The sequence below is a fragment of the Sarcophilus harrisii genome, chromosome 3 (assembly GCF_902635505.1).
Source record: "Sarcophilus harrisii chromosome 3, mSarHar1.11, whole genome shotgun sequence".
NCBI classification, from domain to species: domain Eukaryota; kingdom Metazoa; phylum Chordata; class Mammalia; order Dasyuromorphia; family Dasyuridae; genus Sarcophilus; species Sarcophilus harrisii.
This window is the reverse complement of record NC_045428.1, coordinates 364323177-364336923: the sequence shown is the minus strand read 5'-3', so window position 1 is coordinate 364336923 and position 13747 is coordinate 364323177. Positions and strand designations below refer to the sequence as shown.

Sequence of the window (13747 nt, the reverse complement as noted above, 5' to 3'; positions counted from 1 at the left end):
AAATATCAAAGCACTTTAAGTACTCATTATTATTATTTAAGGTACCTATTTTATTATTATTTTGTATCTATTATATACCAATGGGTATGTAACTAACATACTTTTCTCATTAGACTAGGAAATCACCATGGAAAAAGATGGTTTCTCTATCTTAGTGAATAAAAAAGCATTCTTTTCTCCTTTGGTCTACTGATAGGAGACTGAAAAATCATAAAAATAAATATGGATCAGTTCACCTGTAGAATAGACTACATCATTGTATGTAAATCAAAATTCCAACATGCCAATTATACCAGGCTGGCACCAGAAGGATCCCATTCATAAATCCAGCAGTAATTCATGGGAAAAAAGCTCTTATAGATTTCCTGTGGAACCAAGTGGAACCCTCAGGGGCTTGATGTTAAATGTCTTCTCTTGGCCACAGCCTAGTCACAGGGGTCCTCAAACTACAGCTTGCGGGCCAGATGCGGCAGCTGAGGACGTTTATCCCCCTCACCCAGGGCTATGAAGTTTCTTTATTTAAAGGCCCACAAAACAAAGTGTTTGTTTTTACTATAGTCCGGCCCTCCAACAGTCTGAGGAACAGTGAACTGGCCCCCTATTTAAAAAGTTTGAGGACCCCTGGAAGTTGGAAGGGAGAAATAGATATAATAAAGGGACAGAAAATAATTAAAATGCTATTGTGAACAAAAAAAATATGATAGGGAAGTCACCCTGGGGTAGAGAGCAACAGGCAAACTCCACCTACTCCTGCTTAGGATTCAGTAACCTTCCATTTTTATCTTTTGGAGATAAATTGGACTATTCTTCTAAAAGAATATTTTTTGAGTATACCCAAATCTGGCCTTTGAGATCTCTCAAAACAAACAAAACAAACAAACAAACAAACCTAATGCAGGCCATTGGTTTTGCTTTGAGTTGTCACTACATCTAAAACATATTACTAAGAAGAATTGGAAGTTTTCAAGTTTTCTGGCATTAACTTAAATACTCAGAGAGTCACAAGTGAAATATATGTCCACTGGCCCAACTATCCCAGGTTAGGACAAGAATTTTCTCCAAGAATGGGCCTGAAAAACAGTCATCTTAAATAATAGCTCCTAATTTCTTAAAATGTGGCTCGTGACCCCATATGCATAATTGAATGTGGGAATCGCAAAATTATGATTTTATTATCAATAACTATTTGATTTGTATACCTATTTTATAACTATATACCCAGGATCACATAAAAATTTCTCAGGCAAAAAGAGGTTACAAGTAGAAAAAGTTTAAGCTATGCTCATAGACTTCTAGTGATAGGGACCCTTACTTCCCAAGGTAGCCATTCCATTCAGAAGCATATATCTAGATCATATATTTATTTTTTAAAATAATAGCTTTTTATTTTCAAAATATATGCAAAGATAGTTTTCAACATTCACCCTTGCAAAATCTTGTGTTGCAAGTTCTTTCTCCTCCCTCCCCTTCCCCTACCTCCTCCCCTAGACAGCAAGTAAACCAATATATGTTAAACATGTATAGAAGAATTATACATATTTCCACAATTTAGATCACATATTTAGAGGTAGGTAGCAGATAGAGCACTAGTCCTGGAGTCAGGGAGTCTTAGGTCAAAATCTAGCCTCAGACATTTTTAACCAACTGTATAACCTTGAGCAAAGTCACTGAACCACAGTTTGCCTCAGTTTCTTCATCTGTTAAATTATAATAATCTAATATAACAATAATATTATTATTAATTAAAATAATAATTATAATAATTCAATATTATTATTTAGTAACAATAATACCTACTTCTCAAGGTTATTTTGAGGACCAAATGAGACAAATAAAGCATTTATCATAGTGCCTGGCACATAGTAGATATTACAAATAAATGCTACACATTATTACTATTAGAGCTGGAGGCTACGGGGTATAACCACCTCATTTGATAGACGAGGCACAAAGAGGTTAAATAACATGCTCAGGGAACACACAAAAAATAAATGTCTGCGGTGGAATTCGAATCCAGGCCTCCTAGACTCTGGGTCCATTATGCCAGGGCTGTCTTAGGCAACTCTATGGGGGAGTTCTTTGTGGCACAGAGCCTAAATCTTCTACCCTTTTCTCAAAATCTGCTCTCAGGGCCCAAGCAGAAGACATCCAATTCCCCTTTCAAATGACAGTCCACTAAAAACAAATTTTAAGGAAGCTTTAAGCTTATTAAAGCTTAAAACTGCACTGAGACATTTGGGAAAGTATATATATATATATGTATGTATATTTTTTTCTTTCCCCAGGATATCCTGCATATAATTCAAACACTGAAAAGGACAGATATTATATCCTCCCTTAATCACTTCTTCATCTGGATTAAACTTCAGTAGTCCTTCCATTGATCCTTTAATGGACTATTTTTGAGAACTCCTCATCACAGACTCTCAGCTTTTCAGAGATCAACAGTCCAATCCTTTCTGGAGTGGGAAATCACTCTAAGATATGCTTGACAAGAGGTCATGCAGTTTCTGTTTATGTGCACTTTGCAGGACAACTAAATTGGCCTTCCTCCCCATACATCAGTTTCCCATCTCTAAGTCCTTGCATTAATGTATATCATGCCAGAAATACACTCCTTCCTTATTACTACTATTTAGAACCCTTAATTTTCTTCCACATTCAGATCCAACACTTCTGACATAAGGCAGATCTCCTCCTGACAACTGCTAATCCTACCTCATTATTCTGAGTTTGTATTTTTTTGTTATATAGTTATATTGGCACATTTTATTTCCTATTGTAGAATGCTAATTCCTTGCGAGCAGGAATTATTGCATTATTTAATAATATAATGATACGTTAAAAAAGATCATTGAATGAAAATCTCCAAAAATCCTATCATCTTCTTCTTCTGGTTGTAATTTGTAATTGTTTCGATTATTATTCTGTAGAGATGACTCTGGTATCTATTTATCTGACTCTCTCAAGCTCCAACCTCACATCTAGACATCTCAAACTGGATAACCCAATTAAACTCAACATGTCCAAAACCCATCATCCTTCCCCCCAAACTTTCTCCCCTTGCAAACTTTTGGAATTACAGCTGGTTTCACCTAAATTTCCAATCTAAATATATCCCTTGACTCTTCACTCTACTTTACCCCTAATATATAATCAGATATCAAGTCCTGCCTTTTCTACCTTTCTGTCTTTTATACATCTCTTTACTACTCCTTTATTACCTCATGCCTAGACCATCACTCGAGTCTGCTGGCTGGTCTGCCTGTCTCACTTTCTACACTCCAATCCATTCCCTATTCAACTGTCAAAGTGATCTTAAACCTAGGTCTGACCATGGGTCCCTATTGCTTTGTGGATCAAATATAAAATCCCACTTGGCTTTTGAAGCTGTAATAATGCAGACCCTTTCTACGTTTCCAGCCTTCTTATCCCTTACCCCCTTCTACAAACTCTGTGATCTAGTGACCTTAGCCTCAGTTCCATTTCTCTACTCCAGCTATTTTCATAGACTGTCCTCCACACCTAAAATTTTCTCCCTCTCCATCTCCCCTCTGGCTTCCTTCAAGCTCAGCCACAGTCCCAACTTCTTTTCTCATTCCTCCTTAATCCTAGTGCCTTACCACTGAGAATACCCCCAAATTTATCCTGTATATATATATATATCTTGTACAAAACTGTGAACTCCTAGAAAACAGGGACCTTTTGTCTTTATAGACCCAACACTTATTAGTACAGTGCAGGGCACATAATAGGTGCTTAATAAATACTAGTTGACTGACTTGCAGCTTATTAATGATATCCTTCTTAAAATATCATTCTCAGGCTCTAGATGCATGACAAACTATAACATTTACAGTGTTCTAACATCTGCAGTGTTCTCAAATTCACGGAAAAAAGGACTCAATCTCAACTAACTTTGTCAAATAATCAGTAGTCCAGGTTGAATCTTCTGCAAGGTTGTCTCCTAGAGAGAGAGCAGAAATACAAACATATCACAATTACTTTTTCTTCCTTCCCATTTCATCTTGGGACACATGAGCATACACAGCATCACAAGAAGGAACTGACAGCTCTGCCCTTTTGGAATGGCTCAGTTTCTCTCTCACTGTTGATCCAATAACACCCAAAGGCAACAGTGAATACCTTCTTTCCTCCTGCTCCTTAAATATTTCCACTAAATGCTGAAAATGGTCATGCAATTTTTCATAAAGGAGCTTCTTAACCTTCTTTCCTTCCCCTGCCCAGCTCAGCTGGGATTCCCTAGCAACTGTGCTACCATGATCAGGGCAAAGTACATACAGAGGAACTTATCATTTTGAATACAAAATCAGGCCTCTGATTTCACTGGTATAAGAAATTTAACATATATCAGGACCGGTATGCAATTTACATTCTTCAAAGAGCTCCTGGAGCATGGGAAAGATGAGCAAATCATCCATAGCATTCTATGCTTCTAATCATGTCATCTAGGATCCCATTAATAGGTTTTGTGAGGCTTTTTTGCTGTTAGTCACACTGTTTATTAATGTTCTGCTTATAGGTCACTAAAATGCACAGATCTTTTCCATATAGTTGTTCTGTAACTCCCACATCTGTACTTATAAAATTAATTTTTTCAACCCAAGTATTATATATAGTACTTTGTATTTTTTCCTACTAAGTTTCACATTCTTTCATTTGGTCCATTACTTTAGGGTTTGAAAATATTTTAGGGTAGTGATTTTGTCATATAGTTTGCTAATTAACCCTGCTATCTGTAACGGCACCTGAAAATTTGATTAACATGTCAGATATGATAAGTATAACATATACCATAAAAATGGAAAAAGGGTAAATTACTTCATTTATACGTAGGCATAACATATTGGAGGCACTTCACTGAAGACCTGCTTCCAAGTTCACAATATTCTGTTAATCAATTTTAGGGTTCTACACATTCAAACAGCTTCAGATCCCTCTAATTGTACTATCACCTTGTCCAAAAAGATATCATGAGAAATTTTGTCAAATACTTTCAAGGAATTGCCTTGCTATACCAGTGTAGTAATCCTATCATAAATGTAAATTAAGTTAGTTTAGCATGGTGTAATGTAGACAAACTCATGCTAACAAATACTGATCATTGATTCCTTTATAAAATGCTCACAAAGTCCCTTTTAATAATGTGGTTAGAATTTTGAAAGAATTTAAAATCAAAGGGCAGCTAGTTGGTGCAATGGATAGAGCGTGAGTCCTGAAGTCAGGAGGACCCGAGTTCAAATCTGACCTCAGACATTTAACACTTTCTAGCTGTGTGACCTTGGGCTAGTCATTTAACCCCAACTACCTCAGCAAATAAATAAATAAATGAAATAAAATAAATAAAATCAAAATTCTCATATTTGAAAATCAATATGACATTTGTCCCAATTCTGCAGTACTTTTATTTGCTGTATTTGTAAGATCACCAGTAGTGCCTCAGCAATCACCCCTTACAAATTTGTTCAGTCTTCTAGAATGAAGCTCAACAAAACTTAGTGATTTGAAGTTATTGAGGGTAGCAGGTAGATGATCTCCATCTCCTCACTTACTTTGGATGGCAATTCTCAGCCATTTTTTGGTTCTATATTTCCTATTTCAAATATTACTCTTTTTAGTGGGCAAAAAAAAAAAAAACAGAAGCAAAAAAGAAGGGAAGTACTTTTGCCTTTATTCTACCATCTGTTATCATTCACCCCATCTATCCTATTTAAGCTGTTATAAGGGGAGCCAGGAAACATAGCATGATAGCTTTATTATTCTCTTTGTCCTAGAGATTCATCTCTAAGGAAATAAGGGGGGAAAGAATCTTATAAAAAATTCATTCAAAAACTGGTGTCTAAGTCCTAATTCCTAGATCCTGATCCCTTCACCCAGCTGACTGCCACTTCTCTGCCATCTTGGGCTAAGTAAAAGGAGCCTGTTAATTTTCCTACTTTTCAACCCAATACAGTAAAATCAGTGTGCAGAGTTGAGGCTATCCTTGGTCCCTCCTTTTCCAATCACACCTGGTGGAGTGCTAGTGCAAACCCTGAATGGCATTTTTCTCTACTTTAGAGAGGCAGATTTGACACAGAGGGCATGGGAAAAAAGGAAGATGGCATGCTGGGCCTGGTATGTTAATCCAACCTAATCCAAGCTATGTTCTGATCAGAATTCAGAGAGGGTAGTGAAATCCAAGCAGGCTAATGCGCAGCAAAGAACTCTAGGTACAAATGAAGGGCACGTGAGCATGTAACTTCATGCATGGAAATACACAATGGGTCATGAGAAGCCAGTGAGCACTAATACCCCTAAGTAGAAAATCTATTTGACATTCAAAGCCCTTCACACCTGGCTCCAAGCTACCTTTTCAGTCTTGTTACACATTACTCTCCATCCTGCCTCCTATAGTACAGAGAAACTGTCTTTTTGCTGTTCCCCTCACCCATGGTATTCAATCTCCCATCTCTAGGCCTTTCCATTGGAATGCCTTTCCTCCTCACTGCAACCCCCTGAGTGTATCTTATTTCCTTTAAAACTCAGCTCAAATGTCAACTTCTACATGAAGCTTTTCCTGATCTTTCTAGCTACCAATGCTCTTCCCTCAAAATGCCTTTGTATTTGATATATGTAGATTTTGTATATTTGTATATGTATAGGTCATATTTTATAAGTATATGCAATAATTATCCCCATTTTATAGAGGGGGAAACTGAGATAGACAGAGGATAAGCGACTTGCCCACAGTCATGTATCTGATGTCAAATTTTAACTCAGGTCTTTTTGATGGTAGACCTCATAACCTATCCACTGTGCTATCTGTTCAACCCACTCAGTTGTTTGCTTAGCACTTGTATATTCTTTGCCCAAGGTTTAAGAAAAATGGGATATTGAGTTTTAACTTTGAACCCAGGTGTCAAAGGGGAAATATTAGCTGCCTTTCAATTACCCATAATCTGAAGTCAGAATGTGCTAAAAATGATTCAGTATATCTAAACAAGACTGACCCAAAACATTTTAGCAAGATAAGAATCCTTCCAAATTTTAAAGACATCCTTTCTCTCTCTCTCTCTCTCTCTCTCTCTCTCTCTCTCTCTCTCTCTCTCTCTCTTTCTCAATCTCTCTCTCTCTCCTCTTTCCCTCCCTCCCTCCCTCTCTTCCTTTCTCCATCTCTCTCTCTCGTCTCTGTCTCTCGCTCTCTGTTTTTCTGTCTTTGTCTCTCTCTCTCTTTCTTTTTTCTCTGATTCTCTCTCTCATCTCTCTCTCTTTCTTTCTTTCTCTCTCTGTGCCCCTCTATTTCTTTCTTTCCTTTTTCTCTGGGTCTTTTTCTCTTTGTCCCTCCATCTCTCTGTCTCTCTGCCTTTGTTTTTTCTCTTTATCTGTCCTTTCTATCTCTTCCTCTCTGCATCCCTCTCTCTCTCTCTCTCCCTTCTCTTCTCTCTCTCTCTCTCTCTCTCTCTCTCTCTCTCTATCTCTCTGCCTTTGTCTCTCTCTTTATCTGCCCTCTCGCTGTGTCTCTTCCTCTTTGCATCTCTCTGTCTTTCTCTGTCTCTGTCCTTCTTCTCTCTCTCTCTCTCTCTCTCTCTCTCTCTCTCTCTCTCTCTCAACATCGACTGGGGTCGGAGACAGAGCACTCTGGAAGAAAGCCTACAAGCCCTCTCTTCGAGGCAAGAGATTCATTGCATCTTCCAACTTGGTGCTGGCTGGAGGCTGAAGAAAGCAGAAGCAGAAGCCAAGGACAAAACTGCAAGATCTCTTGGAACCAAGCAGAGAGTTAGGCCTCAACTAACCAGGCTACTTTGGAAGGAGAAATAAACGTCTACATTTTTATCAGCTGGCTGCATTTTGGAGTAATTATTTATTGTAACTGAGACTAAGGTTGCCTCCAGAAAACCTTCACATTTTGTAGTTCCTTTCTCTTTCACCCATTCTGGGATCAGCCTAAGGTCTGGAGGGATCCTGGCATTTGAGTGCCCCGACTCAAGATCTGCCCCTTAGAATCAGGACATCCCGGGAAACCTTCCTCACCAATCCCACGGAAGTTTAGGGACTATCAGCAGCCTGCTCCCGACATTCTCTCCTTCCAAAGAGACTTGGTACAATCCACTCAGGACACGCTTCCCTCCTCAGCATGGTAAGGTCCCATTTCCTCACCGTTAATAAACAATGGTACATCCAGTGCACTCTAGGGACCTAGTTCTGTGCCCGATCCAGTCCAGTGGTACAAGCCAATCTATCTATCTCTGTCTCTCTCTCTCTCCTCTTTTCTTCCCTCTCTGTCTCTCTCTGCCTGTCGCTGTCTCTGTCTCTCCCCCTTTGTCTCTCTATCTCTGCTGTCTCTCTGTGTCTCTGTCTCTCACTTTTTCTGCCTGTCTCTCTATCTCTCTGTCTCTCTCCCTACCTCCCCCCTCTATCTCTCTTTCTCTCTGTCTTTCTCTGTCTCTCTGCCTTTGTGTCTCTCTTTATCTCTTCTCTCTCTGTCTCTTTCTCTCTGCAGATCTCTGTCTGTCTGTCTCTCTCTCTCTCTGTCCTCTCCCTCCCTCTCTCTTTGTCCCTGTCTTTCTGTCTGTCTGTCTCTGTCTCTCTCACATGCACACACACATACACACACACATACTCCTCTCATTAGGACAATCCACTTAGGACATACTAACAAAAGTAAAGTGTTCAGAGCAAGAAGAATGATAATCTTATACTCTGCCCTAGTCATTATTCTAAAAATTATAATTCAGTTGTGGGAGTTACATTTTAGGATTGCGGGCCATTAACAAACTGCCGTAACCACAGAAATGAATGAATACTTTAAAATAGGCCATATGAGAATCTGTTAAACTAGAAAAAATTAGCTTGGAGAAGACAAAGCACACAAGGATATATCGTTATACTTCAAATTCATGAAGGGCTTTCATGTTTAAAGATTAAATTTGTTCTATTCAGCCCTGGAGGTCAGAATTAAGAAAATGTCACAGAGGCATAGATTTTGGTTCAACATGAAGAGGAATTTTCTAAAAATTAGAACTGTCTAAAGTGGAGTGGGCTAAGTCAAGGTAGATGAGTGGGGTCTAATGAATTGCTCTTTCTGGTGGTCTTCAAGCAGAGACCAGATAACTATCCTCTAGGGATAATGTATATGGGATAAATGATCTGGCTAGAGGATAAATGAGATGAGTGCTTAGTCTTTATGTATATGTACCCCTTATAAAACCCAGACTCCTCAAGGGCAAAGAATATCTCAAATTTGTCTCTGTATCCCCAGAGGTTTAATTCTACAAGAAATTTATACTTAAGTCTTTAGAAAAATATTACTTGACAAGTCTTTTTCCATTATTCCCTACCTGGTGAACATGGAGAAATCTCATTAGAAATGCCTTCTCTCATGGATTTTCCCTTCTATGAAGGGAAAAGGAAGGAAGAGACAGAACAAGCATTTATTAAGCCTCTGTGTATCAGGAACATATCTCATCTGATCATTTTATTTGAGAGAGGAAGCATGATGCAGATGCAACAGATAGGTATTTCAATAAACAACACCCATGTTTAAATCACTCTTCCAGAACTAGCTAAGTAACTACTGGCAATTCATATAACCTCTAGATGCCTCATCTGTAAAATGAGAACAATAACACCTGTAATGCAAGGGGTTCGTTTTTGTAGGCATAAATGGAATAATACATGTAAAATGATTTGCAAACCTTAAAATGTAAAGAAATGTAAAAATCATTTTTTTTTCTCTTAAAAAGAACAAAGTGGACAAACCTTGAAGAATTACTTCAGTTCAAGGTAAGCTTCAAATATGAGAGCCAAATATGGTTCTTCTCTGGCTTTTTTTCATCCTGCAATAAGTATGGCTAGCAAAGAAAGAAAGGCTATTTTCATGGTCTACAAGAAAATTCTAAGTACAGTTGTCTCAGGCGCTGCTCTTACTGGGCTAGTATCATCCCAAGGTTGGCCACTGCAGAGTTACTTTGGAATTCTCATCCTCTGCTTCTTTGGAGCATTAGGATTATAGAGTTTGAGAAAATGAAATCCAATATCCTCATTTTACAGATGAGGAAAGAGAGGCACAGAGAAGTGAGCTTTCCCAAGTCATATAAGAAAGAAGTGGCTGAGACAGGATTTGAACTCAGGTCTTCTGTTCTTCTGAGAACCCTATCTCCACACTATTATCTAGGTCTAAGGAACCATGAATTCTCCATGTATCCAGATCCTCATTCAGGTACCAACTCTAGGCCTATTATAAAGTCTTTTTCTACTACTGTAGCCCACATTGAACTCCTAAGGTAATTACAGTCAGTACCACATGTACACTTCAGCACTTAATTACTCATTAATCACTTTACATGTGTGTTTTTTGCCTCCTCGTCTAGACTGAATTCGCCTAAAGGGCAAAATCAGGGTCTCCTGCTTTTCTAGGGTCTCCCACAGAGTGCTGGGAACATAGGAGGTGCCAAATAAATACCTGTTGAATGGAAGGGAACTGAATTAAAAGAGGGACAGGAGGGTGGAGGCAGGGCTGTAAACTGACACTGCAGGTTCAATTACCTCATATACAGGTGTACAGCCAGAGTCCCAAGCCCAGAAAAAAGAAGTACCTTAGTGCATCCAGTGAGAACAGACCACACTACCCAATGAGGCACCATGCCCTCTCCCCAGCCAATGAGAACGTAGCCTTAAGTAGCACTCCCTGAATCCCCAGCCCCAGCCTTAGTTTTGCAGCAACATCACTACCTCCCATACTCCTTTCATCTCGAGTTTTAGACTGGGATAAAAAACAAAAAAACAGAAAATCTTTCCCAAGAGACAGAAGCATCATCTACACCTCACAGGAATGATTAAACAACAACAAAGAGGCTAGGGTCCAAATGATCCTCATCTCTGCAGCAGAACTCAGGCAATGTCAAGGACTAAAGGCTCACATGCTGCGTTAGTTAATGGGACTCAGTCTGGAGGCCCTCAGCTACACTACAGTGATATATTGCAAAGGGAAATGGACAGACTCCTAGGATGAGCAACAGATCCAGAATCAAGAGATCCACTCTGCCTTCTGCTCCCTGTGAGCCTTTGGATAAATCACTTCAGCATGGCAGGAGGCCTCCACTTCCTCCTCTATAACTGAGGGTACTGGAATAGGTGGTTTCCAGAGTCTCTTCAATCCTAAATCCTATGACCGTCTGTGTCATCCATGTGTTGAATGTTTTCTCGCCTATCTCCTCTTATAAAAACCTGGGCCTCCTTTCAGGACTCAGATAAAGTGCTACTTCCTCCAAAAAAGCCTTTTCTGATGCCCCCCCCCAAGATGCTCCTGAAACAATGTGAATTTATTATATTTACATATATGTGTGTATGTGTACATGATGTATAAAATATATCTATATTTACATATAGATATCTTGTGCTACTTATCTACAAACATGATGTGTCTCTAACAGATAGAAGATTCTCTTTGAAGGCAGGGGCTGTTTTCATTTTTGTATTTGCCTCCCCAGTGCCCAGGGCACATGCTAGGTGCTTAGTAAATATTTGGTGACTGACATTGTATTATATCATATATATTAATGGGGGGGGGCAACAGGCCATCTTGTATAAATAATCAGCTGAATGGGGGGGGGGGGGGAGGTCTTCCCTTGCCCTTCGAGGAGGAAATGGGAAACTTGTGCAGAGTGGGGTGGAAGGGTAGGAGAAAGTGGGCCCCTAAACTCAGACTGTCCATTAACTTGGGAAAGCATGAAGCGAATGGTGAGCAGAATGTTCCCGTTATGATGCTCCAGGACCCCGGTGAGCTCCTCCCAAAGGGGTAGGGGCAGGAAGGAGAAAGATCTGGTGACTGGAGGGACATACCTGCTCTCACTGCACTGTTTGCGCTCCCTCACCCGAAGCCACTTTCGGAGGAGGAAGCGTTTGCGGCGGGGTGAGGCGCTAGGTGTGGAGCAGTTGGACCAGGGAGTGTCCTCATCGCTGGATGGAGTTATCTCGATGGACGGCAACTGTAAGAACTCCTTGCCAGGGGATAAAGAGCTAGAGAGGTCCGGAGCCAGGCCCCCCTCCAAACTCTGTTCCTGCACGTTCTTCATCCGGCGCATCTTGAATCTCCGCCGACGAAGCGTTGGAGTGGATGAGCTGGACCAGACTGGACTGACCTCGGGGGCTCCCTGGGACTCCCCCGGCACCTGCAGGGCGGGTAGCTGGAGGTTCTCCATAATGTTGGCAGCTGGCATTGGGTTCCCGTTCTCCACTCGCTACGCTCTCAAAACCTCTCTCTCTTTCTCTCTCTCTCTCTCTCTCTCTCTCTCTCTCTCTCTCTCTCTCTCTCTCTTTCTCTCTCTCTCTCTCTCTCTCTGTAAATGTCTCTAATTTCTGTCTCTCTAATCTCTGCCTTTAAAGGTCTCTAATTTCTATCTCTAATCTCTGTCTGTCTGCCCGTCTCTCTTTCCTTGCCCTCACTCTCTTCCTCGTCTGCACTAACACACTTCCCCCCAAGTTACAAAACACGTCCGCATTCTGCAAAGAGTTAGGCAAGTTCTCTATGCTGGTGCGGGACAGTGCAGGAGACGGGGAGCTGTCCGGGGGGTGTCTACAACTCCGTCTCCAAGCCGGGAATCCCCCGAAGCTTGCTGCCCTCCGCCGGAGAGAAGTCCGTGACCCGGGGCGGAAGGCCAGGCAGCCCCCCCCCCGGGCTTCCCTCTTGGGGCCCCCCTCTGGCGCGTTTGGCTCGCTTGTTTTTCTTCCGCTGGTTCTCCCTCGCCTGCTTGCGTCTTCGCCTTAGCTGGGACTCGGTGACACACTCCCCCCGGGGCCGCGAGGCAAACTCTCAGCTGTTTGTGTTCTGGAGACCAGGCTGGGGAACCGGCTTGGAGCTGCAAGGAGGGCAGAGACAGAGAAAGAAAGAGGAGGAAAAGACAGGAAGGAGGGAGAGAGGGAAAGAGAGAGAAAGGGAAGCGATAACAACTGGATAAAAAAGGAGGAGGAGCGGGGGTGGGGAGGGGGCGGGGGGAGGTTGGCATTTCTGTGGGAGACAGGGCATTCACAGCAGCAACAGCGAGTGTAATTGTACACGGGATCCCTTAGGGATAGAGCCTGCCCGAGTGTAAAAGCTGCTCCAATCAGCCTAATGAAATAGGATAAGAAACCAAACTTTCTCCAAAAGCCGATTGGCCAGCCAGTTCTTTTATTGTCCTCGGCTCTCCTTAGGAAGGGAGACACGGGAGGGGGGGAGGCCCGAGGCCGTGCTGAACCCTCAGAGCTCAGCTCCTGCTCCCCTTGGACCTGCTCCCCTTCTCCCCTCCCCAAGAGACAAGGGGAAGGCCAGGCTGGGACCTGGGGAGGGGGCTGGAGGGAGGAGAGAAGCAGGCATATGGAGGACAGGGAAAGGGGAGCCTAGGGAGTTGCCCAGCAGGGAGGGTGTCCCCTCCTCCTTAAGGTGTGAGGAGAATTTTCCCAAAGGCAATGGGATTAGGAGAAAGATGGAAGGAGGGTAATGAAGTGAGCAGGAGCTGCTTCCAAAAAGAGAGCTGCCAGAGACACCAAATATTAAAGAAAAGACAGAACACAGAACAAGAGGAAAAAAAGGACTTATCCCTGATGCTTGACCCTTGCTCCTCCATGTCCCAAGCCCAGGTAAGGGTTAAAATGACTAGCATCCAACAAAGAGACAAAGAGCCTGGGCAGGCATCTGCCTTGCATCCCCAAGGCACCCCCTTGGCATCTGGGATGGATTCATTTCTAACAGAATCTAGTGTATGGGTTT

The 13747-nt window shown here is 41.6% G+C and overlaps 1 protein-coding gene across 10 annotated transcripts in view; it reads right to left on the bottom strand.

Annotated features, from left to right (window-relative positions):
- Positions 1-12322, bottom strand: part of GRAMD1B (GRAM domain containing 1B) — a 222529-nt gene extending 210207 nt beyond the window's left edge. For 5 of the 10 annotated variants that reach the window (XM_031960190.1, XM_031960187.1, XM_031960186.1 and 2 more), the window contains exon 1: positions 11842-12308. In XM_031960190.1, the coding sequence (XP_031816050.1) occupies positions 11842-12218 (377 nt within the window). In that variant the 5' untranslated portion in view covers positions 12219-12308. Of the gene's footprint in view, positions 1-11841 lie in introns of all 10 variants that reach the window. The other 5 variants (XM_031960191.1, XM_031960193.1, XM_031960194.1 and 2 more) reach the window with 3 other exon arrangements.
- Between the last annotated feature and the right edge of the window lie 1425 nt (positions 12323-13747).